Source organism: Babylonia areolata, chromosome 29, assembly GCF_041734735.1.
Source record: "Babylonia areolata isolate BAREFJ2019XMU chromosome 29, ASM4173473v1, whole genome shotgun sequence".
Taxonomy (NCBI): domain Eukaryota; kingdom Metazoa; phylum Mollusca; class Gastropoda; order Neogastropoda; family Buccinidae; genus Babylonia; species Babylonia areolata.
Genome location: NC_134904.1, coordinates 15,481,575 through 15,508,507, shown reverse-complemented (window position 1 = coordinate 15,508,507; position 26,933 = coordinate 15,481,575). Strand labels below are relative to the sequence as shown.

The following is a 26,933-nucleotide window of genomic DNA, read 5'->3' as shown; positions in this document are numbered from 1 at the left end:
CTGTAAATTCTAGAGAAATGAGTTGCTTTGCTGTTGGGCAAGACGTATAGGCTAAAAAGAAAGAAAAGAAAAAGAAAAAAGAATGCAATAGATTGACTTTCCAGTTATGACTCAAGTACCTGATGTTGTTAATCTGAGTCAAAATTGTGTGCAAATGATAGCCCTATTGGGCTTGTGCTTGCCTCACTCTTGTGTACATAGCATTTAGAACATGATTTCATACATTTTGGATCCCATATTCATTGTTTCTCTCTTTTTCTTACAATTAGTTTCTTCAGTCAATCACCAGTTTTCAGTAGGACCCACTATTCAAGTGTACATGTTGTCATCTATTGTTTCTTGGCTCTCACAATATCTGAAGTCATAAGAAATCACATCTTTCTTTCTATCTCTTTCTCTTAGATTATATATATATACATCTGTGTGTGTGTGTGTGTGTGTGTGTGTGTGTGTGTGTGTGTGTGTGTGTGTGTGTGTGTGTGTGTGTGTGACTATTTTAGTTTATTTGTTTATCTGGTTGCTTTGCTTCCTTTCACTTAAAAGTTTCGGTTTTTTCTGCAGCATCTTTGGGGATCTCAAGGCATAACCAGCATGCTGGGTCTAAGCTTAGGTCAGGCATCTACTCTCCATTGTGTTGATTTGTGTGTGTTTGCATTTTATATATCTTTCATGTTGCTGTTTTTGATATTTTTAACAGAAGCAGTGTAGTGTAAATGGATTAGTCCACACACCTTGTCGCTTCCTTGAAACTGAAACTGAAACTGAGACTCTCCTAAGAGTTCAAGAGACAGATGAGACAAGTTTTATTGAGTCAGGTATTAGTTGGCATCTGTCAATCAAGCAGGGTGCATGTCTGTACTCCAGAGAACACAACTGCAACTTCAAAAACATGAAGGTCTCATCTTTGAAGGGGATATTATAAAATCATCATTCCAAAAACAGTGAGACCAGAAATACTCACACTTGGCACAGATAAATCCATTCAACATGCAAGAGAAATTCTTTTTTGGCCAGCAATGACAGCTCAAAAACTCCACAGGAGAAGTCGCAAACCAAACGCATGCACACCTGTGGAGTATGGTGTGAAAAGTAACACAAGGCAGCGCTTGTGCATGTTGTGCACAAGCATGCTGCTGAAAGGCTGGCATACACAGCGAATTGGTGCACTTTTTGCTTTTCTATTTACACCTCTTAATATCCATGATTACAATGAAACAATTTACTGATATTTCGATTACAGAGTGTAAAGACACTAAAGTTAAAACTGCATAACTTACCTCATTGAATCATAGTCTGATCTGTTCATAAATCATACGCAATTGTATTCAACAAGTGAAAAAATTTGTCACTTTTTACACATACCAAAGAGAAGTATTCCCAGTCGGTGTGATACGTGTGGAGTCTGATTTCAAACCTGCTCTTTACACAATAACTTCTTTTTCCATCTCATCACAATGCCAACACATCCATGTGCCAAACAAAGCGAAGGTAAAATCTCAATGGCAAAGTAATTCACAACACAAATGAGCAAAAAGAGCCAGAGCTCAGTGCACCCACAACCACGTTCCACAAGGAAGCGCTGGCAGAGAGCACACAGCACCAGCCAATTCAGGGCAGGGGGTGGCGTGGAGGAAGTCAACACTCACAAATTTTATGAACCGAGAGGAAGGAATGCCTAAGCGTTCATGCAACTAGGCATTGTGGGAACCTGCAGCTATGAATTTTGCTTGAACCTGGGAGTACTGCCATGTAACTTCAAGTCCTGTGCATCTGCAATCAAATGCACTTACAGAAAAGAAAACCTGATGCAAACTGTAAAAAATAATCTGAACAAGTCCAAAGCTGATGGAAGTCAACCACTGCTTGCTCTCCTTGAATACAGGACAATGCCCACTGCTAATCTACCTTTTCCTGCTAAACTCCTAAAGGCCCGCCAGCTTTGCTCTGTTCTACCAGCAACACAACAAAAACTGAAACCAACAACGGTCAAACCTGAGAAAGTAATTGGCCGGAAACCTCAACTTCAGGGAAGACCAAAGAAATACTATGACCACTCAATACGTCCACTACCAGCTCTGAAATCTAGTGACAAAATCTCTGTACAGTTGTCAAAAGGTGTAAAATGACAACCAGCGTCTGTCACCAAACAAAACAGTACTCCAAGGTCCTACCACAAGAGGCCACCTGATGGTCAGACCTAGAGAAAAATTTGACATTTCCTGAGGGTGAACCAGACCCCATCAATCAAAATGACCCACCCCACGACATTTGCACTGTACAAATTGTGAACCACAACTTGTACATGAACCAGAACCAGAGGCAGATGAGGATCAAGATGAAAGAGAAACCAACCCTTCACAACCATAAAATGTGATGGCTTCATGCACCAACATCTTCAAAACAAGATGTGGCCGACCTGTAAAAAACCCACTCAAATTAGACTCATAAAACCAATTTCATTTCAAAAGAAAGAGTGATGCAACATTTGATGATATCAAATGTGGACTTGTCTTTCATTCATAGTGACTTCCCTTAGAAAAGGACTGAGTACTTTCCCTTGGTTTTTTGACAAATCAACAGTTGGGATCAAGTTACCAGCAATAAGCTGAAGTCATTAGCTAATACACAAGCACTTATGTAGTCACTAAAACACCTACACATTTTGAGATTTAGCAAAGGATGACGATACAGTGAAATCAATGTGCCATCATGAATCACACGATACACAGACTTTAGGATTTTTTTGTTTTTAGGTGTGGAGAAATAATTCAAGGCTGTGCAGAACTGGGGAATGCAGTTTAGGTTGGGATTTATCAATTCCACCCAATGGGAATGGTTTGCAGGTCTGCTGGATGAATCTCCACTCCCATCCCACATAGAGATGATGAACAAAGCACCGGACATTGCACTGTCACTGTCACACCCACTGTACCCCACAGGCCTATCCTGGTGCAATGTGTGGGTGTAACACACCACACTGATGTTCATCATGACACCCACTGTGCCACACACCCACACATGATGTTCATGAGAACACCCACTGTGCCACACACCCACACTGATGTTCATCACCCACTGTGCCACACACCCACACTGATGTTCATCACCCACTGTGCCACACACCCACACTGATGTTGATCACCTACAGTGCCACACACCCACACTGATGTTCATCACCCACTGTGCCACACACCCACACTGATGTTCATCAGCCACTGTGACACACACCCACACTGATGTTGATCACCCACTGTGCCACACACCCACACTGATGTTGATCACCCACTGTGACACACACCCACACTGATGTTCATCAGCCACTGTGACACACACCCACACTGATGTTCATCACTCACTGTGACACCCACCCACACTGATGTTCATCAGCCACTGTGACATACACCCACACTGATGTTGATCACCCACTGTGACACCCACCCACACTGATGTTCATCAGCCACTGTGACACACACCCACACTGATGTTCATCACCCACTGTGACACACACCCACACTGATGTTGATCACCCACTGTGCCACACACCCACACTGATGTTGATCACCCACTGTGACACACACCCACACTGATGTTCATCAGCCACTGTGACACACACCCACACTGATGTTGATCACCCACTGTGACACACACCCACACTGATGTTGATCACCCACTGTGACACACACCCACACTGATGTTCATCAGCCACTGTGACACACACCCACACTGATGTTGATCACCCACTGTGACACACACCCACACTGATGTTCATCAGGACACCCACTCCGCCAGACACAAGCTAGCGTTGGTCCCCCCAAAGCCAAAGGAGTTGGTCAGCGCCACTCTGCGACCTTTCTGCCCCGCCTGCCAGCGTCGGGGTGACACTGTGATGTAATCCAGGTCACAGCCGGTGTCTGGGTGGAGGAGGTTGAGGGTGGGGGGGATCAGACCAGTCTGACAGGACTTGAGGGTGATGATGGCCTCCACACTCCCTGCCGCTCCCTGCAGGTGACCCAGTGCTCCTGGACACCAACCACCAGATCACTCACCTGTCATTTAGCACTCACCATATCATTTAGCACTCACCTATCATTTAGCACTCACCTTTCATTTAGCTCTCACCTTTCATTTAGCACTCACCTGTCATTTAGCTCTCAACATATCATTTAGCACTCACCTGTCTTTTAGCACTTGCCTGTCATTTAGCACTCGCCTGTCATTTAGCTCTCACCTGTCATTTAGCTCTCAACATATCATTTAGCACTCACCTGTCATTTGGCACTCACCTTTCATTTAGCACTCACCTGTCATTTAGCTCTCAACATATCATTTAGCACTCACCTGTCATTTAGCTCTCACCTGTCATTTAGCACTCACCTGTCATTTAGCATTCACCTGTCATTTAGCTCTCACCTGTCATGTAGCACTGACATGTCATTTAGCACTCACCTGTCATTTAGCTCTCACCTGTCATCTAGCACTCACCTGTCATTTAGCTCTCACTATATCATTTAGCACTCACCTGTCATTTAGCTCTCACCATATCATTTAGCACTCGCTTGTCATTTAGCACTCACCTGTCATTTAGCTCTCACCATATCATTTAGCGCTCACCTGTCATCTAGCACTCGCCTGTCATTTAGCACTCACCTGTCATTTAGCTCTCACCTGTCATTTAGCACTCACATGTCATTTAGCACTCACATGTCATTTAGCTCTCACCTGTCAATTAGCTCTCACCTGTCATTTAACATTCCCCATGTCATTTAACATTCCCCTGTCTTTTAGGTCTCACATGTCATTTAACACTCACCTGTCATTAAGCGCTCACCTGTCATTTAGCACTCACCTGTCATTTAGCATTGCCCTTTCTTTTAGCTCTCACCTTTCATTTAGCACTCACCTCTCACCTGTCATTTAGTGCTCACCTCTCACCTGTCATTTAGCGCCCACCTGTCATTTAGCACACACCTGTCATTTAGCACCCACATGTTATTTAACATCCCCCTGTCTTTTATGTCTCACCTGTCATTTAGCATTCACCTGTCATTTAGCATTCACCATGTAATTTAGCACTCACCTGTCATTTAGCACTAGCCTGTCATTTAGCTCTAACCTGTCATTTAGCACTCACCTGTCATCCAGTACTCATCTGTAATTTAGCTCTTACCTGTCATTTAGCACTCACCTGTCATTTGCACTAACCTGTCATCTAACACTTGCCTGTCATATAGCATTCACCAGTCATTCAGCACTGACCACACCTTGTTATACACACCCCATTCACCAGTCACTTAGCATTGACCACACCTTGTTACACAGTGTTCACCTGTCATTGAGCATTGACCACACCTTGTTATACAGCATTCATCAGTCATTTGGCATTGACCACACATTGTTATACAGCATTCAATTGTCATTGAGCACTGACCACACCTTGTTATACACACACCATTCACCAGTCATTTAGCATTGACCACACCTTAGTGTACAGCATTCACCTGTCATTTAGCATTGACCACACCTTGTTATACAGCATTCACCTGTCATTTAGCATTGACCACACCTTGTTATACAGCATTCGCCTGTCATTTTAGCATTGACCACACCTTGTTGTACAGCATTCACCTGTCATTTAGCATTGACCACACCTTGTTAAACAGCATTCACCTGTCATTTAGCATTGACCACACCTTGTTATACAGCATTCACCAGTCATTTAGCATTGACCACACCTTGTTATACAGAATTCACCTGTCATTGAGCACTGACCACACCTTGTTATACACACACCATTCACCAGTCATTTAGCATTGACCACACCTTGTTATACAGCATTCACCTGTCATTTAGCATTGACCACACTTTGTTATACACACACCATTCACTAGTCATTTAGCACTGACAACACCTTGTTGTACAGCATTCACCTGTCATTTTAGCATTGACCACACCTTGTTATACAGCATTCGCCTGTCATTTTAGCATTGACCACACCTTGTTATACAGCATTCACCTGTCATTTAGCATTGACCACACCTTGTTATACAGCATTCACCTGTCATTTAGCACTGACCACACCTTGTTATACAGCATTCACCTGTCACTGAGCACTGACCACACCTTGTTATACACACACCATTCACCAGTCATTTAGCATTGACCACACCTTGTTATACAGCATTCACCTGTCACTGAGCACTGACCACACCTTGTTATACACACACCATTCACCAGTCATTTAGCATTGACCACACCTTGTTGTACAGCATTCACCTGTCATTTAGCATTTACCTGTCATTCAGCATTGACCACACCATGTCATACAACATACTTCCTACAGTAGAGGTATCCCTTTTCTGTGCTCTGCACACTACTCTTTCAAGGAGGAATGTGACTTTTTCTTCTTCTTCTTCTGCGTTCGTGGGCCGCAACTCCCACGTTCACCCGTATACACACAAGTGGGCTTTTACGTGTATGACCGTTTTTACCCCGCCATGTAGGCAGCCATACTCCGTTTTCGGGGGTAAGGAAGGTGACAAAATGGCTGAGATGCTTCTCTGCCCATACAATGTCCTTGAGGGTCTGCCTTCAAATCCAGTTTTGCCCTGTCTTGCCCAGTTTGACTGAAAAATCAAACTGAGTATCTTGTCATTTGGATGAGACAATAAACAGGTCCCGTGAGTCGCACACACTTGGTGCACTGAAAAAGAACCCGTTGCAACACAGTGTTGTCCTCTCGCAGAATTCTGTGGAAAGAAATCCACTCTGATAGGTACACAAATATATACGCATGCACTAAAGGCCTAAACGTGTTGGGTTCTGCTGTTGGGGAAAAGCAGCTGCCTAGCAGGTGTGGTGTAGCACATATGGATTTGTCCAAACACAGCGACACCTCCATGAGAAACTGAAATAACTGCATGCTACAACGGGTGCAACAGCCAAGTGGTTAAAGCATTGGACATTCAATCTGAGGATCCCAGGTTCAAATCTCGGTAACAGCGCCTGGTGGGTAAAGGGTGGAGATTTTTTTGCTGATCTCCCAGGTTAACATATGTGCAGACCTGCTAGTGCCGGAACCCCCTTTGTGTGTATACGCAAGCAGAAGATCAAATACACACGTTAAAGATCCTGTAATGTCAGCGTTCGGTGGGTTATGGAAACAAGAACATACTCAGCATGCACGTCCCTGAGAAGGGAGTATGGCTGCCTATATGGTGGGGTAAAAACGGTCATACACATAAAAGCCCACTCATGTATATGTGCATACCAGTGCAGCCCGCGAATGAAGAAGAAGAAGAGAAGAAGACTGCACGCTACCTTTGGTGGAGGTGACCTTCGTTCCGGGTCCCAGCAACTTCTGAATGGCCTGGCTTTCTGCGGCGTCCCCACGGGGGGTGGACGTGGCGTGAGCGTTCACATGGCCCACGTCCCCGACAGACACACCCCCGTCTCTAAGCGCTGCCTCCATGCACCGGCGTGCTCCATCGCCAGTCTCCGAGGGGGCTGTGATGTGGTTTGCGTCGCCTGACAGACCGTAACCCAGCACCTGCCCACAGCACAGCACTGACCTGTCAGTAATGCACCTGCACAGCACTGACCTGTCTGTAATACAGCACTGATCTGTCTGCAACACAGCACTGACCTGACTGCAACACAGCACTGACCTGTCTGTAATACAGCACTGACCTGTCCACAACACAGCACTGACCTGTCCACAACACAGCACTGACCTGTCTGTAATACAGCACTGACCTGTCCACAACGCAGCACTGACCTGTCCACAACACAGCACTGACCTGTCCACAACGCAGCACTGACCTGTCCACAACACAGCACTGACCTGTCTGTAATACAGCACTGACCTGTCCACAACACAGCACTGATCTGTCTGCAACACAGTCTGTCTGCAACACAGCACTGACCTGTCAATAAAGCACCTGCCCCAACACAGCACTGACCTGTCAGTAAAGCACCTGCCGCAACACAGCACTGACCTGTCAGTAAAGCACCTGCCCTGAACACAGCACTGACCTGTCAGTAAACTACCTGCCCTGAACACAGCACTGACCTGTCAGTAAAGCACCTTCCCGCAACATATCACTAATCTGTCAGTAAAGCACCTGTCCGCAACATATCACTGATCTGTCAGTAAAGCACCTGTCCGCAACATATCACTGATCTGTCAGTAAAGCACCTGCCCCCAACAACATTGCATTAACCTGTCAGTAAAGCACCTGCCCTGAACACAGCACTGACCTGTCAGTAAAGCACCTGCCCTGAACACAGCACTGACCTGTCAGTAAAGCACCTGCCCACAACATATCACTGATCTGTCAGTAAACTACCTGCCCTGAACACAGCACTGACCTGTCAGTAAAGCACCTGCCCGCAACATATCACTAATCTGTCAGTAAAGCACCTGCCCTGAACACAGCACTGACCTGTCAGTAAAGCACCTGCCCTGAACACAGCACTGACCTGTCAGTAAAGCACCTGCCTGCAACATATCACTGATCTGTCAGTAAAACACCTGCCCACAACATATCACTGACCTGTCAGTAAAACACATCTCATGTCACACATGTGGCAGTTCTGTCTAAATCTATAAAAATTATCATACAGATTTTTTGAAACTTTACTATTCTACTCGTCTAGATTTCTGTACACTTTGGACAGTTACTGTTCCTGCAATTTGTATCATTTGAAATTAGATGCTTTTGTGTTCAGATAATACTCTAAATGCATTATTTCATTTACTAAGTCACAGGTCCATCATGTACTGTGTCACGGCTTGTTGGCGATCTGTGTGCGTGCCTGTCTGCACCTCTTTTCTCCTTCTCTCTTCCCCCTTTCTCCCTCCCTTCTTTCCCCTCTCTCTCTCTTCCTCTCTCCTTCACCACCCTCTCTCTTTCGTGTATATGCTCAGTTTAACGTTGGGCATTTGCACATGCATATCTGGGGATATGTGTGTGGCATGTACCTTCTGAACATTTTTTTTTTTTAACTCTGAGCCGAGTTCATAAATCTATGTAGTTAGGGGAGAAAGATTCCCCGGGGCTGTTGATGCCCAGCTTTGAGGAGAGACGGGTCGCCGTCAGTGAAGTTGTGGGGCGTTTTCCTTGTCACCCCCTTGTTCAGTGTTGGTCTGTGTGTGGTCTGTGTTTCCACTCTGGGCCAGTGGTGTGCCTGTGTCCACCTGGTGACAGGTGAGGGAGTCATGTATTTGTGCTTGTAGTGTTAAATTAGTGATGTGACTTGTGATGTTTGTTGACATCAGAGTGAGTTAGGTTTTTGTTGCTTGTAAGGTTGTGGTGACGTGTTTTTTTTTAATTGGGAATCTTTTACACCCAGTATTCTTTTACTTCTCAATATTATGGGGAAATTAGTAAATTTGTTGTGCTTCGGTGTATCATTTTGCCATATATTCAGCTCAGGTTATTGTTTCAATTTTGTTTCTTTGTTATGAAAAAAAAAGGTCTGATTTTCCCTAACATTCTTGTGGGGATGGAAATGAGACGTAATTGTGATGTAGCCTGACTGGTGCTGTTTCTATTATTTGCAACTAGTGGGTACTGAAATAATGTTATTGCTGTTGATAGTTAGTTGCAATGGACGCTTGAGACTGTGTGTTGGTTTACCCCTTTTATTATTTGGTAAAGCTATAATAAACACTTCAAATACTTTTCACAGTGATAGCTTTAGTACGCTAGTGGCTTATGTAAAAAGGTTATCCACTTGCTGTCTTGTTTGCTGTAATGTATATTGCTTAAGGAGGGCAGGGGGAGGGGGTGTACTATTTGTAACCTGTAAAAGAGGCATAGTCTTCAGAGATGTGGGAGTGGGTTATTTACAGATTTCCCTGTGACTTTTCCCCTCGTGCCACTGCCTTCAACGGAACTCCAGGATCGACACTGGAACAGTCTTCGTTCCCCTTCCAGTTGTCCTCTTCAGTTTTCCTCACTCCCACTCCACACTTCCAGCGCCCTTTCCCACTCTCCCTCTCACTCCATCCAACTGTAACCCCCAGGTCTACAAATGGCATCCGTCTTCAACTGTCAGGTGAAGTTTGCGCCAGGTGGACTCCGGCGGTGTCACTGAGATGAACTGGTGCCGCAACTGACTCAATTAAATTTACGAAGTGTTGAATCTGAAATGGAATTGTGCTCTAGTTAGATGGGGGTAGTCTTTGTGTGTTTGATTTATTTAGCGTGATCACAAGTAAAGAACCGAGCTGAACCTTTCTGTGTCTCTGTGTTTGTGTTGTCGGGACGTTAGATATTCTGGGAAGGGTGGGGGGTACATGGGCAACCCCATACGGGTTGTGACATGCTGTGTAACCTTGCCGCATATATTGGCGCCATGTATAGTTTGCCTGTTGACCATTTTCTTTTCTCCATGTGCCCCCATGGGGACTTGTGAATAAATCTTGACTAGACATAACTGAACATTGGATATAGACAAGTGACAGAAAATTCATCCTGAGCACTGGATATAGACAGGTGGCACAAACTTCATACTGAGCACTGGATATAGACAGGTGGCACAAACTTCATACTGAGCACTGGATATAGACAGGTGGCACAAACTTCATACTGAGCACTGGATATAGACAGGTGACAGAAAATTCATCCTGAGCACTGGATATAGACAGGTGGCACAAACTTCATCCTGAACATTGGATACAGACAAGTGACAGACACCTCACCCTGAAGGGTGGTAAGAGGCAGGTGTGTCCTGACACTATTTGTATTTATATTTATATCACAACAGATTTCTCTGTGTGAAATTTGGGCTGCTCTCCCCAGGGAGGGCGCATCGCTATACTACAGCGCCACCCATTTTTTAAAAATATTTTTTCCTGCGTGCAGTTTTATTTGTTTTTCCAATCGAAGTGGATTTTTCTACAGAATTATGCCAGGAACAACCCTTTTGTTGCCGTGGGTTCTTTTACATGCGCTAAGTGCATGCTGCACACTGGACCTTGGTTTATCATCTCATCTGAATGACTAGCATCCAGACCACCATTCAAGGTTTAGTGGAGGGGGAGAAAATATCGGTGGCTGAGCTGTGATTGGAACCAACGCGCTCAGATTGTCTCGCTTCCTAGATGGATGCATTACCTCTAGGCCATCACTCCACTACGATACCCACCTCACCCAGAATGGTAGCTCCTCTTTGCTGAGCATGTGACAGCTCCTCAAGGACAACAATCCCTGCCCCCTCTGACATCACAAACCCTTCACGCTGCGCATCAAATGGGCGTGAAGCTTCTTCCGGTCTGTCAAAACAAACAAACAGAAACACACACGGAACACACACATGCATTAGTAACAACCAGTGCCATAAGTCGCATACAGAAACAGGATACACACGCAAGCATACAAATACTGTGCAAGCAACAGGTTGCTAGCACATATCACACACAATGTTTCTCACACTGGCTTGCAAGCAGTAATGCTCTAAAACTCAAAGGGGCAAAAACTATCAGTAATACAACAACAAAAAACAACACCTTTTTTGTTCAGAAGCAAGATACATGTCCAAGATTTTGACAGCAGAAAGTAAGGGACACAGGGGAAGGGGTTGGGAGGGGGGGAAGGGTAACAAACAGCAAGGCCTCTTTTAATCCAGCTGCAAAAACGTATCTTTTTTTCTTCATACTGTGGAATCAATCATTCAAAATACTTAACATCCTATATTTTCAGTGTTTACTGTCTTCTAATAAGAACAAACTCATGAAGTTGTTTGTTGTTGTTGTTTTTGTTGTTGGCTTTTTTTGTGTTGATTTGTTGTTGTTGTTGTTGTTGTTTGTCTACCATTGTTCTACAGGGAACCCATCTAAGGGACATGATCCTTGAAATTGAATCATCTCCCATCAGAGATTGACTTCCGTGCTCTACTCATAAACCACACCTTTCCTGGTATTGACTGGCCAGCTTCAGCAGTCATGAATACTTTGAATAGTTTGGTATCTTCCATGAAACTTTTTAGCGTGGCAGAAACCCTGAATAAGATGTAATGATTAAAAACTGATAGGTTCAAAGACATTTTGGTTACAGGATATGTAGAAATTAAAAAGCAAAGGAATAAATATGGAATGTAACTGCAAATAAAAAGAAAACATTCAATAACTTTAATGACAGCTGGTGAAAATAAGATTGTTCACACTGCCAGGACAGCTCTGATCAGTCATACAACCCCGTCAATTTTTGCAGGTAGGGAACCTATGAATCAAACAAACAATATTTCAAAATTTTCTTGTGTATATGTGTGTGTGTGTGTGTGTGTGTGTGTGTGTGTGTGTGTGAGTGTGTGTGTGTGTGTGTGTGTGTGTGTGTGAGAGAGAGAGAGAGAGAGAGAGAGAGAGAGAGAGCACTGTTTGTTAATATCAAGAGTACCTCTCTGTGCGTGTTCACAGACACATAAAAGGTGTACATGTGTGAACACTTGTACTGTCACTTGCATAGAGAATGAGTATGTGTGTGTGTGTGTGTATGTGCACATGTGTGTGTGTGTGTGTGTGTGTGTATGTGCACATGTGTGTGTGTGTGTGGGATCTTGTGTGCAAGCCTTTGTATTTTTGACATACTAAGCATTTTAAAAATATTTTCATCAGTTTTTATGCTTGCAACTTTTAATCTTCTTAGTGTCATTGCAAAACTCTTAGTGCTCTGCAGTAAATGCACTATAGATGTATCTTTAAATGACTAATGATAATAATGATAATAATAATGATAGATAAATCAATGATGATAATGATAAATAAATACTGGATGCCCTACAGAGCACAGTCACTGCCAGGAACAGAGCGTTGGCCCTTACCTGTCGTTAAAGCTGGTGCTCAGCGCCCTCATCCGGGAGAAGCCGGCCAGGGCCAGGGGGGTCACGCAGGCCTCCGCTCCCCCTGCCACCATCACGTCCGCGTCCCCGTGGCCAATGAAGCGACAGGCATCGCCGACAGCGTGGGCCCCTGTTGTGCAAGCTGTTGACACGCAGTGGTTGGGTCCCTGGTGGCACACAGGGACTGTTCACTGCACTGCACTCCCTTTAAAAACCCCACCAAGAACTGGTAACCAGCACAAACACTCCCACAAAACATCATGAACTGGTAACCAGCACAAACACTCCCACAAAACATCATGAACTGGTAACCAGCACAAACACTCCCACAAAACACCAAGAACTGGTAACCAGCACAAACACTCCCACAAAACATCATGAACTGGTAACCAGCACAAACACTCCCACAAAACACACAGAACTAAAAACCAGCACAAACACTCCCACAAAACATCATGAACTGGTAACCAGCACAAACACTCCCACAAAACATCATGAACTGGCAACCAGCACAAACACTCCCACAAAACACAAAGAACTGGTAACCAGCACAAACACTCCCACAAAACACACAGATCTAAAAACCAGCACAAACACTGCCACAAAACACAAAGAGCTGGTAACCAGCATAAACACTCCCACAAAACATCATGAAATGGTAACCAGCACAAACAACCCACAAAACATCATGAACTGGTAACCAGCACAAACACTCCCACAAAACACAAAGAACTGGTAACCAGCACAAACACTCCCACATAACATCATGAACTCGTAACCAGCACAAACACTCCCACAAAACAACATGAACTGGCAACCAGCACAAACACTCCCACAAAACATGAAATGGTAACCAGCACAAACACTTCCACAAAACACAAAGAACTGATAACCAGCACAAACACTCCCACAAAACACCGAGAACTGGTAACCAGCACAAACACTCCCACAAAACATCATGAAATGGTAACCAGCACAAACACTCCCACAAAACATCAAGAAAAACAAACACTCCCACAAAACATCAAGAACTGGTAACCTGCACAAACACTCCCCACAGCTGTTCAGCGCTTGACGTTTAGTTCATCTGAGGAGCGAACTTGACCCTGCATTCAACTCAGGAGGGAAAAGCGCCGCCTAAAAATAACACGCTACCGCCGGAAGGGTTGGAGCTTTAACTTGGAAGAACTGAGAGCACAAAACGCTACGACTTCTCTTTCACGTTGCGCCTCCAGCCGTTATCAGCTGTTGGGAGGGAGAAAGACCAGTGTGCTGTTCCGCGCGATGGCAGCGGCCACAGGGAGAAAACAACACCTCTTCGTTAACTTTTGATAACACACTGCTTGTCAACGCAATCGCTTAATAAATAGTATGGTTTGAAAGAGCACAGTCTTAGCTTTAAAACGATAGGAAACTCAAATGTGAACATCCGATTATTTTTCTCAGGATAACTGTTTGAAAAAAGCAGGTATGCTTACCACCAGTTTGGTAACATGCATTTTGACACATTTTTAACACACTGAATCTAATCTCACATATTTCGCTCAACACAGACAATACATTCCATGCACAGCATTACACATCAGCATGCCTCTCACTAACCTGTGTTGATGGCTGGAAATTCTGAAGGAAGCTGTGGCGTGTTAAAGATCACAACTGTTTTGCAGCTTGTACAAGTACTCCACAGGCACACTGATTCAGTCATTCACGCACATTGAAGAAAACCACAGCCACGTGTATGGGGTGTGGATGGCAGTTTGTTCTGGCGGTTTGTAAGAAAAATTCCTGCTGGTTTGTGTGTGTGTGTGTGTGTGTGTGTGTGTGTGTGTGTGTGTGTGTGTTAAATCTAGAACTGTTAAAATGGTAGTCTTCATCACACAGTCATTGGCAGTAACCACTTTGTTATTCTGCCAGAAGTAAGGACTGACACAGCATTAAAAAGTACTTGCCATAAATTGCCTATCACGTGGTCAAGTGTGGAGCTGCAAGCAGGTTACTACTTTTCACTCTTCACCCCCAGCAAGCTGGAAGGGCTAGCTTGCCCTGACTCTACGTAAGGCAGAGCCTGGCCACACATGCACGAAAAAAAAAATAGTGAGTTGGGAAAGGGATACAGAACTGGGGTGGTGAGAGGGGAGGGGAGAGGGATGGGGGTTCCAGATGTGAGAGAGGGGGCAGGGGTGGTGACGTAAAGAGAGAGAGAGATGAATGAGGTTGAAACAAACAAAAAAAGCAGAGAGAGAAATATATATATATATATATATATATATATATAGAGAGAGAGAGAGAGAGAGAGAGAGAGAGAGAGAATAAACAGAAACAAAGAACAACAGGAGATGGGAGGTGAAAAAGAAACAGTGAAATAAAATAAAATAAAAAAAAGAAGAAAGAACGAGAGAATGAGATGGAAGAAAACAGGATGAAAGAAAGAAAGAAAGGGATGAAGGAGAGAAAGAGAAGGAAGGAAACAGCATGAAAGAAAGAGAGGGAAGAAAACAGAAAGAAAGAGAGGGGAGAAAGCAGCACTGACGAAAGAAAGAGAGAGAAGGAAACAGAACGAAAGAAAGGAAGGGATGAAGGAGAAGGAGAGAAAGAGAGGGAAGGAAACAGCGCGAAAGAAAGGAAGGGATGAAGGAGAGAAAGAGAGGGAAAGAAACAGCACGAAAGAAAGACAGGGAAGAAAACAGAATGAAAGAAAGGAATGGAAGAAAGAAATGTGAGAGAACAGAATGTGAAGGAAAACCAAACTCACGGTACTTCTGCTATGAAAAAAACCACACCACCGCCAGTCACAATTGTCACCACAGTTCTCTCAAGTAAATGCTGCTATCTTAAAAAATATTTACCAGCCAAGGAAAGTACTACCACCATCAAAAAGATAAGTGTCCGCTCTTTCCAATGGTGCAAAACATTAATGCCGCAGAAATACGAGTATGCTCACCAGCCCGCTCAAAAGAGGCGCGCAAATTGCCACGCTTTAATAGAAGACAAAGAAGGGTCAGTGACGGGTTAGCAGGCACAGCAGCTGGTACTTATCAGTGCAGTGTCTGGCACTATCAGGCCTTAGGGGGATCTCGCAGTCAGCTAAGTGTGTGGTTCTGCTTATAGCCTGGACAGCAGTGTCCCGCAAAACATCATGGAATGGTAACCAGCACAAACACTCCAACAAAACACCAAAAACTGGTAACCAGCACAAACACTCCCACAAAACATCATGAACTGGTAACCAGCACAAACACTCCCACAAAACATCATGAAATGGTAACCAGCACAAACACTCCCACAAAACATCATGAACTGGAAACCAGCACAAACACTCCCACAAAACATCAAGAAAAACAAACACTCCCACAAAACATCAAGAACTGGTAACCTGCACAAACACTCCCGCAAAACATCATGGAATGGTAACCAGCACAAACACTCCAACAAAACACCAAAAACTGGTAACCAGCACAAACACTCCCACAAAACATCATGAACTGGTAACCAGCACAAACACTCCCACAAAACACCAAGAACTGGCAACCAGCACTACACTCCCGAGAACTGGTCACATACTAAATCACTCCCATAAAACACAGAGAACAGATAAGCAGGGCAGCACTCCTGTTTAACACCCCCAAGAACTACACACTAAAGCACTCCCATACAACACTAAGAACTGGTAACCAGTGCAGCACTCCTATACAACACCCTCAAGAAATGGTAACCAGCAAAGCACTCCTACAATACACCAAGAACTAGTCACAAAGACAGCATTCCCAAACAACAACCCAAGAACTGGTTACACACCACAGTACTCCAAAACAGCACCCCTAAAAACTGGTATCCAGCATAACGCTCCCACAAGACACCAAGAACTGGTAACCAGCACTACACTCCCAAGACTGGTTACATACCAAAGTACTCCCACCAAGAACAGATTACCAGCACAGCATTCCCATACAACACCCCCAACGACAGGTGACATACCAAAACACTCCCACAAAACACCAAGAACTTGTTACCAGCACCGTGCTCCCATATAACACGAAGAACTGGTAACCAGCACAGCACTCCCACACTTCTTCTTCATTCATGTGCTGCGACTCCCAAGTTCACTGACTGGAGAAACCACTGATAATACAGCTCTCACTTTGCTGTTGGCCCAAATGTAAACTTACGTCAATCTGTGATATAAGCCGAGTGTTAAGAACTGGTTAAACCTCAAACCTCTCCCATACAACACCAAAAATAGGTTACACACCAAAGGATTCCAATATAACACCAAGAACTAGCTGTAACCACTGTGTTCAGACAAATCCATGTATGCTACACCACATCTGCTTGACCAAAAGCATAACCCAATGTGCTAGCCAGGCCTTGAGTACATGCAAATATATCTGCATACCTATCAGAGTGGATTTCTCCTACAGAATATTGCCAGAGGACGACACTTATGTTGCCGTGGGTTCTTTTTCAGTGCGCCAAGAACGTACTGCACATGGTTAATCATCTCATCTGAAAGACTAGACACTCAGTCTGATTTTCCAGTCAAACTTGGGAGTAAGGGTGAGTCAAGGAATCGAACCCAGATCCTCATGGACACTGTATTGGCACATATGGACCTGAACCATTCTGCAACATTCCTCCGTTTTACAAACCAACACACTCTCACTGAACACCACAACACCAAAAACTGGTTACACACCAACACACTCCCATACAACACCACAACACCAAGAACTGGTTACACACCAACACACTCCCATACAACACCAAGAACTGGTTACACACCAACACAATCCCATACAACACCAAGATCTGGTTACACACCAACACACTCCCATACAACACCAAGATCTGGTTACACACCAACACACTCCCATACAACACCACAACACCAAGATCTGGTTACAAACCAACACACTCCCATACAACACCAAGATCTGGTTACACACCAACACACTCCCATACAACACAACACCAAGATCTGGTTACACACCAACACACTCCCATACAACACAACACCAAGATCTGGTTACACACCAACACACTCCCATACAACACCAAGATCTGGTTACAAACCAACACACTCCCATACAACACCAAGATCTGGTTACAAACCAACACACTTCCATACAACACAACACCAAGATCTGGTTACAAACCAACACACTCCCACACAACACCAAGATCTGGTTACAAACCAACACACTCTCACACAAAACCACAACACCAAGATCTGGTTACAAACCAACATACTCCCACACAACACCAAGATCTGGTTACAAACCAACACACTCCCACACAACACCAAGATCTGGTTACAAACCAACACACTCTCACACAAAACCACAACACCAAGATCTGGTTACAAACCAACACACTCCCATACAACACCCAAACACCAAGATCTGGTTACAAACCAACACATCACCATATGATTTCAAGAACTGGTTACTTTCTCACCCTCAGGCCATGGGCAAGGCTGACATGGCCAGCAGAGTTGTTGAGGAGGATTTCTGTGATGAACCAGGGGCTCAGTCTGCGATACCTGCCCTTACGAAGCTGTTCTGCTGCATCAGCAATCTCCTCCAAGGCAACCATGCCTGACCCTATGCACACACCTGCACAAAATGCACCACCTGTTGATTCCATTCTAGAAAACAATGGTATACCCAATTGTTGCACACGTCTGAAAATAACAGAACCTGTAGTATTTGCATTCACCTGAAAACAATGAAAATTTTGCAGATTATACACTTGCCTTCGCAGACTGGAACACTTGTGTATGTACACACCTGTTCACAATGTCATTCCTCTATACTGCTATACACACACAAGGACAATGCAACATCTTGTCATGTCGTGTGCATACCTGAAAAGGAAGACATGTGCAGGCTGCTTTTCACACCTATGATGACAAGGAGACAGCAGAAACGTTAGCAAGCACACATCAAGAACAAGAAAGCATGCATAAGGGTACTGAAAGCTTATGAACTAGCTAACAGCTATGACCTGTTTATATGGTGACATGTTTGATGGCAGACCAAAATAATTTTCATACAGGCAAACAGTATACTGCTATGCTTTGATAAAGAAATTTAAAACACAAAGGAAGAAACAAAAAGAAACATTTAATGCTGTTTATGTTGTCTTTCGAAAATCTGATCCAGTGCTTAATCAAAGCCCTTCTGACCATGGACACAAAAACATACACATACATACAGACAGATATCAACAACCTAGAGCATACAATTACATTCACTGTGTTTACACATAAGTCAAAAATGATTTTTTTTTTTTAAAGGGTAAATTTTGAGCTACCATGTTTCCATGTCTGACTGAAAGGAAGTTATATCCTTTCATAGCCCCTGCTTGCCCCACAATTAATTAAGGCACTCCCATACAACACCAAGAATATCCTCATGACATTGTCGACTCCTGAATCCTGTACATGTATGACTGTGTCAATGATGTATGAAAACCTGGACTGTACCTGCCCCACACACCTGCTTCAGTCTGTCATGACCTCACCAGATTCACACGTGCCTTACCTGTCCTTTCACGTTCCGTTTCACTTTGTGGTTTCCACCGTGCCAGCGTCAACGCCTCTTCAGCGGCAGCCAGAGCAAAGGCAGTGGCCAAGGTCACACCACGGGCACCTGAACTTGGCAACACACGCTGGCGGCTAAACTCGTCAGGTGCTTCTCCACAAGGTACCCGCCCCACCACCTGACATGGTATCTGCTCGTACTCTGCAGTCACAGGTGGACAATGGCATATACCTGATCATCATCTGTTTGTTCCTACAGTCACAGGTAGAGAGACACTGACATACATGATTCTTCATAACCTGCAGTCAAAAGTAGATACTGACATACATGATCTGTTCGTAACCTACAGGTCACAGGCAGACACTGACATGATTTTTTACATAACCTGCAATCACAGGCTGAGAGACAATGACATGTATATTATGGTTATAATCAACAGCAACAAGCAGACAGACAATGCCATGTAGTCTGTTTAAAACCAGCACTCAAATGGGGACATGTCCATTCTGTTCAAAACCTGCAGTCACAGGTCTATAGACAATGACATGTACAGTCTGTTTGTAATCTGATGTCAGAGGTAGAGAGATGGTGACATTAGAGAGATGGTGACATGTACAGTATGTTCATAACCAACAGTAACAGGTTAACAAGCAATGTCATGTGCAGTTTGTTGAAAGAATATATCAGGCAGCCACATGCAAACATGCAATCTGTTCATAACCTGCAATCACAGGTACAAAGACAATAGTATGTTTATAACCTGCATGCAATCTGTTTTTATAGTATAACCTGCTCACACTCAGAGTGATCAAGACACTGAATGATGAGTTCTAAAGGTACAGGCACAGGACAGGTGAAAAGACACAGGCATATATTTATATTCAGTTCATAACCTGTACACTTCACAAGTGGAGAGACATTGACATGTATGATTTGTTCGTAACCTGAAGTAGCAAGTAGACACTGATGGTCTGTGAATAAGCTGCAGTCACAGATAGGCAGACAGTAACTGGTACAGTCTGCTTCTACAGTTTTCTTCTTCTTCGTTCGTGGGTTGTGACTCCAATGTTCACTCATTACACAAGTGGGCTTTTATGTGTATAACAGTTTTTGCCCATGTAGGCAGTCATACTTCGTTTTCTGGGTGGGGGTGGGGGTGGTTTATACAACCTACAGTCACAAACAAAGGGACACTGACATACTGTACATTTATAATCCATAGTCACAGGCAGAGAGTCAGCAACTGGTACAGTCAGTTCATTACCATCAGTCACAAAGATACATTGATGATTTGATCTATAGTACATTTATAATCTATAGTTACAGGTGATACATTGATGATTTGATCTATAGTACATTTATAATCTATAGTTACAGGTAGAGATTGAGATACAGACATTACATACAGTTAACATGCAGTCACAGGTAGACAGACACTGATTGGTAGTTTGTTCCTCAACTACAGTCACAAGCAGAGAGACACTGATGTTGAGTATGTTTATAATCAATGGTTACAGGTTAAGATTGGGACAGACACATATACTGTTTATAACCTGCAGTCACCGATAAGGAGACACTGACATACAGTATGTTTATAATCTATAATTACTAGTTGAGCTCAAGACAGACATGTATATCCTGCACTCAGGTAGAGAGACGCTGACTGGTCCATCATGTTCCTACAGTCACAAGCAAAAAGACACTGATGCACAGTATGTTTATAATCTCTTGTCACAGGTACACACACACACACACACATATACTGTTTATAACATGCAGTCATAAATAGAGAGACACTGAGAGATACTCATACATATACTGAATGTTCAAAACATGGTTGGGAGTGACTGATTTCTGTAACACTGAAAATTTTATGTCTGGGGTCAGGGGGCAACTCAAGGCCTTTGGTGTGGTGCAGGGAAAATGCCATGCTGGAGGTTCTGCCACTACTTTTTGATGTCATTGTTGATTTTTCCGTGCTTCTAGTTCTATTTCGGTGTTAATGAAACACATTTTGGAGACACATGAAATGAAAGACTACTGTGATGAACAAAATGGGGGGGAACCAAATTATGTCTTAATACCTAAACAAAGTGAAATAAAGGCAATTTTTAAAAGAAAAAGACAAATAGTACGGAAGCACACATACTCATGTCGTAATCTACAATCACAGGTATTGTATGCAATATGTTGATGTTATACAGTGCCTGTGTTATGGGTTGATTATGTTACCCATGTGCAGTATGAACTGATAAAGTGATATACATGTGAGGTATGGCGCTCTGAACTGAACTGTGAGGTATAGGCTGATATGGTGTGTAAAACATGGGCTGATAAGGTGTGTCAGATATTGACTGATACAGTGTAGTATAATGTGTGATAAGTACCAGGCTGATTTACAAGTGTGGTTAAGTTGGTATTAAATTATACGAGGTATGGGTTGATATGGCGTGTGAAGCATGTGCTGATACGGTGTGGGGTATGGGATGATACGAATTTGATTATTTTGCCATTCCGCTTCCTACTTCGTTCTCCTACCTCTTCCTTCGACTCGTCTCAAACCACATCTGCCTTGCAGCAGACGATTCCAAACAGTCTCCACTCCCACACCCAAACACGTCACAAGGCCAAAACCTGTGACAACAACTCTTCGTTTTGTGGCGGTCGACATATACCTTGTCCTACATACTGTTAAACCTGTCATTATTACGTTTTTCTTTTGTCTTGTCTCAAAACAGTAAGGCAGGTAACTAGTTTTAGAGGTTATGCCGTGTCGAATCGAAAGGGCACACCATGTTGCAGGTTCGCAGTTAAATCATCAAAGATACTCCTTCCATTTTATTGCCGTAAATAATATTTGCTCGTAAATATCAAATAAATAAATCAGAATGCATGTACCCGTATGATGTATCGTTTAATATGTTTATAAAATTTTTCATTCATATATTTATTTTTACCCACAGCAAACACGCAATAAAAACACAGCGAGCCTCTCTACAATGAAATAGTTTACTTGAAGGCAAGGCGACGGGAACCGGTAATTTCGAGTCTGCATCGTAAAGACTTTGGCATAAATACATAAATCGTTTCAAACCACAGACGGCAAGATTGTGCATAGCAGTAGAGCCACGATGAGTATGCTATCGTTAGATCAGATTTCGCAGAGGAGCGACGTGAATGAGTTCAAGGCAAGAAAAAGTGGTCCGTATCTGGAAGGCAACTTGAAACTGTTGGATTGCATGTGAGTTCTGTTCGTATTAATGTTATACATTCTGCTAAAACAGTGGATTATATCCAGTAGCATAGCCGTAGTAGCCGTACGGGAAGATGTAGTTGCAATATATTAGACAATGATTTTATTAATGCACTTCACATTGGCCTTTATGATAGCGATAATAAGTTTGCATTTTTTGCACCTATAAGCACTCACAATGAATCAAAGATACCAAACACACGCACACACATACTCAACATGATGATTGTGAATACTTGGCTTGAAGAAGCTGAAAGAAGACAGTTAACGCACATACAGTATGTGAACGTACACATGTGCACACACACACATACACACACACACACACACACACACACACACACCAACAACAACACCACCACCACCACTGCCACCGCCACCGCCACCGCCACCACCACCACCAACAACAACAACAACAACCACCACACACACACACACACACACACACACACACACATACCAACACCACCACCACCAACAACAACAACACACACACACACACACACACACACGCAAAAGAGGAAAATGTTGTTGTTGTTTTTTGTTTGTTTGTTGACTCACTTGTGTAAACAAAGTGAGTCTATGTTTTAACCGGGTGTTCGGTTGTCTGTGTGTGTGTGTGTGTCTGTGTGTCTGTGTGTCCATGGTAAACTTTAACATTGACATTTTCTCTGCAAATACTTTGTCAGTTGACACCAGTCATTATTATCATTTTTTGTTCAAACAGGAACTTCTTTTGCTAAGCATGGAAGTTTTATTTATTTTGCAAACGTTTTGGTGCAGATAGTAAAAAAGGGAAATTATTCTGTAATTAATGCTAGGGGACTTAATTCGCTTTAAACTGATCTTTCTCATCTTAAACATTACATTTTGAAATTATACTCAATGTATAAAAAGCTTGCGGGCCTGCAGCTTCACTTAGGTTGCTGCAGGGCCTTGGGCCTGAAGGCTGGAGTGCAGCTCCGCATACAGCTGCACCTTAAATGTTATGACCAAAATCCTTTTCCCCCTTTTTTTTTCTATTTTCGCTGCAACTTAACCGTTAGCTCCAAAATCCCCCCCCCCCCCCTTTTTTTTTTTTTTCCTGTTACATCCTCTTTTCTCTGTCCCTCTCCACGCTGCACACTTCCCACATGTCAATAATAGCTGGACTAATGGCTGATGGACACTGCAAGAAGAAGAAGATTGAATGATAAGGCAATGAAAGGGAAAAGGCTTGTGTGTTATTTGCACACACACACACACACACACACACACACACACACACACACACACACACACAGATATACACACACCCTCCTCCTCCTATCCTCTCTACCTCTGATTATTGTTAGAATAATGTCATGGTGTTCTCCTCAGATGTAATGTATGAAAGAACCCTTTACAGTTTACAATGACCCAGCAGCACTTGTGCACTTAAAAACAACAACAAAAAACAACAGTGAAATTAGGCGACTCCACACAGGCAAACAACATTCACAGACTCAACATATGCAAGCCATCACACACACACACACACACACACACACACACACACACACACACACACACACACACACACACACACACACACACACACACACACACGCTTGCATGCATTATGGATTCCTTCACGTAACCCAGTCAGTTCCAGGTCAACAACTTAATTGGTGAGAGAGAAAGAGAGAGAGGGAGAGAGAGGGGGTGGGGGTGAGGGGGGAAGGTGGGGAGATCAGGACAATAAACACAGAAGCAGATCGCGTGTCTTTTCCCTGGCATTGAATGGGATCCACGGCAAAGTAATCTGGCTGTACAGTGTACTGAAAGCAACCTGCCACCATTTGTCAATGTCAGGAGAACAAATAGTTTATGGACTGTGTGGCCCTTGCTGTTGTCCGTGTGGCAGCAGTTGATAAACTGTGTGCCTTTTGCCAACAGTGTGTATTGGTTTGCAGCTGGGACAGTGTGGGGTACCCTCTCCTGTGCTGACCTTTCTCAGTTCTATTGTTTTATGTGGAACGTTTGCTGGGCAAAGTGCCAGAAACTGAGAAACTCAGTCCCCTCCTCCACAGTATCACAAAACTTGTGTCTTGAGTCTTATTTGTATGAGTTGTTAGTGAAAACAACATATTCAAAGTGTATGGAAAAGTAGAAATGCACAAATTCAAGTAACATTAAATAGGATCTACCTGCTGAGACCCTGGATATGGGAATGGGAATGGTGACATTTTTGCTCACCATAATAATGCTCAGTACATTTCTTACTATTATCACTTTGTAGAAAAAAAAACACTTTATAAACAGTGTATTTTTTGCATTGTTCATCTTGATATTTAACATTAAATAGGATCTACCTGCTGAGACCCTGGATATGGGAATGGCAATGGTGACATTTTTGCTCACCATAATAATGCTCAGTACATTTTTTACTATTATCACTTTGTAGAAAAAAAACAACCTTTATAAATAGTGTATTTTTTGCATTGTTCGTCTTGATATTTCTTTCTTTAGATTATTCAAAAGTACTCTCTCAACACTATATCCAACAAATGGAATGATTTGATTGGAAGTTTCATCTGTCTTTACAATTTTCAAAGGGAACTGATTGTGTATTTCATTTTATTCTAAAGCAGTTAACTCACATTTTCCAAATAAGAGTTACCCACAGTTCCCTACTGAAACACAGAGAAGTGCACAATACTCCAAATAATATATTGAATCTTTTATTTTCATATGCAGAACATTGTAATCTTTACTTTTATAAGTAATCAGTTGTAATGTGATCTAACCCAGAAACTTTTTAGCTTGATTTCTGTTTTTCTTTTTTCGTTTTTATCAAGATGGTTTCTCAGTGTTTAAATTAGATATCAGGTGAGACAAAGAGAGAGAAATGTTAAACAGGAAACAAAGGCACACAATTCCAATCCATTTCTACTTTGCCTTTCCCATCAGTTACCATGCAGGTAGATACCAGGTACAGAGAAATAAACCCAGAAACCTCCTTAAAAAAACGAAGTTCTAGGCATAAAGTTAAAAGACATATTCTATTGGCTGGCACCCTTCAGGTCAAGTTGTTCAGGGATTGGGTCTTGGTTCAGTAAAGGTTGCATTGTTCAAGGGGGGTGGGGAGGGGGAGGGGGGAAACCTGGATGTCTGTCTGGTTGGAAGAACCTCTTACCTGGACAGACAACCAGGTCTCTCCCCTTTGAACAAAGCAACTGTCACTGTCTTGCATTCCAAGGGGGAGCCCTGGCTGTCTAAAGTGATGTGAAGTCTTGGCTGGCGTTCCAGGGTATGCAGTCCTGGGAAGCTCCAGGTCCATTCAGATACCTTTCATTTGACATGGACACACAGCAACAACAGTGAAAGAAATGTGCCAAGTACAAATGACATCAGTTCAAAACTGGGCACCGCCCTTTGTTGTCTTGAGCATGCCACACACCAAAACAGACATGATGGAATGAAAATCTTAGTGCATTTTTTATGTAATCAGAAATTAAGTGAGGAAATAAAAGAGAGAGAGAGAGAGAGGAGGACTTTACACCTGGCACATAACTCACAAGTCAGTGCTGCTCTGTACTTCCTATTAATTTACCTGTTTGTAAGCTGATGGTTGTGGGAAGGCCCCGTGGCAGAATCAGGTGGAAGACTTCTGATCCAGTGTTCACCAGTGACCAGGCTTCATTTCGCCATAGTGTCGGTTCCTTGGAAAAGGCACTTCACTCAAATTTCCCTCACTCCACCCAGGTGTGAATGGGTTCCTCACATTGGTTGGGGGAATGTTAAAGCTACAGAAGGACAGCAATGGGCCCCCACCCTCCCTATGCCAAGCTCTAAACACAGCATATGTAACATCTCTGCTCTGATTACCAAAAAAACAAGAGAGGCAAGGCCTTCAAGACTCACTTGTGATAAATTAAGTCCCCTAGCATTAATTACAGAGTAATTTCCCTTTTTTTACTATCTGCACCAAAAAAGTTTGCAAAATAAATAAAAATTCCATGCTTAGCAAAAGAAGTTCCTGTTTGAACAAAAAATGATAATAATGACTGCTCTTGTTGTTGGGTCAGAATATCAGATCAAAGTGCCAAGTTGAGAGAATACAAAAAATATAAATATAACTGTAAATGCAGTTTGCATATAATTAGGCTTCTTTTTTTCTCTTTTTTTTTTGTGCCCATCCCAGAGGTGTAATATTGTTTTAAACAAGATGACTGGAAAGAACTGAATTTTTCCTATTTTTATGCCAAATTTGGTGTCAACTGACAAAGTATTTGCAGAGAAAATGTCAATGTTAAAGTTTACCACAGACACACAGA

The 26,933-nt window shown here is 43.1% G+C and overlaps 2 protein-coding genes across 3 annotated transcripts in view; one reads left to right on the top strand and one right to left on the bottom strand.

The window, feature by feature from the left end:
- Positions 1 to 981: 981 nt before the first annotated feature.
- LOC143302266 (3-oxoacyl-[acyl-carrier-protein] synthase, mitochondrial-like) lies at positions 982 to 22,178 on the bottom strand. 2 transcript variants are annotated; one of them, XM_076616859.1, is made up of 7 exons: positions 21,921 to 22,178; positions 19,383 to 19,583; positions 18,295 to 18,452; positions 12,823 to 13,007; positions 11,152 to 11,278; positions 7,318 to 7,546; positions 982 to 4,019 (listed from the first exon to the last, which is right to left on the bottom strand). In XM_076616859.1, exons 1-7 carry the CDS (start codon positions 22,084 to 22,086, stop codon positions 3,769 to 3,771), a joined length of 1,317 nt encoding a protein of 438 aa, XP_076472974.1. In that variant the 5' UTR covers positions 22,087 to 22,178; the 3' UTR covers positions 982 to 3,768. The 2 variants fall into 2 exon arrangements, with proteins under 2 accessions (XP_076472974.1, XP_076472975.1); XM_076616860.1 differs by having other exon boundaries at positions 3,913 to 4,046.
- A 204-nt stretch (positions 22,179 to 22,382) lies between these two features.
- The window catches only part of LOC143302268 (WD repeat-containing protein 89 homolog), a 29,615-nt gene continuing 25,064 nt past the window's right edge, over positions 22,383 to 26,933 (top strand). Inside the window, exon 1 of the mRNA XM_076616861.1 lies at positions 22,383 to 22,623. Coding sequence (XP_076472976.1) covers positions 22,514 to 22,623 — 110 coding nt within the window. The 5' untranslated portion in view covers positions 22,383 to 22,513. The remainder of the gene's footprint in view (positions 22,624 to 26,933) is intronic.

Coding starts and splice junctions, on each gene's coding strand:
- LOC143302266 (XM_076616859.1), bottom strand. CDS start 22,086: ATGACAGGTTTAACAGTATGTAGGACAAGGTATATGTCGACCGCCACA. Junction 13,008..18,294: donor GCCTTGCCCATGGCCTGAGG/GTGAGAAAGTAA, acceptor GTGTGCCACCAG/GGACCCAACCACTGCGTGTC. Junction 11,279..12,822: donor AGCACCAGCTTTAACGACAG/GTAAGGGCCAAC, acceptor TTGTTTTGACAG/ACCGGAAGAAGCTTCACGCC.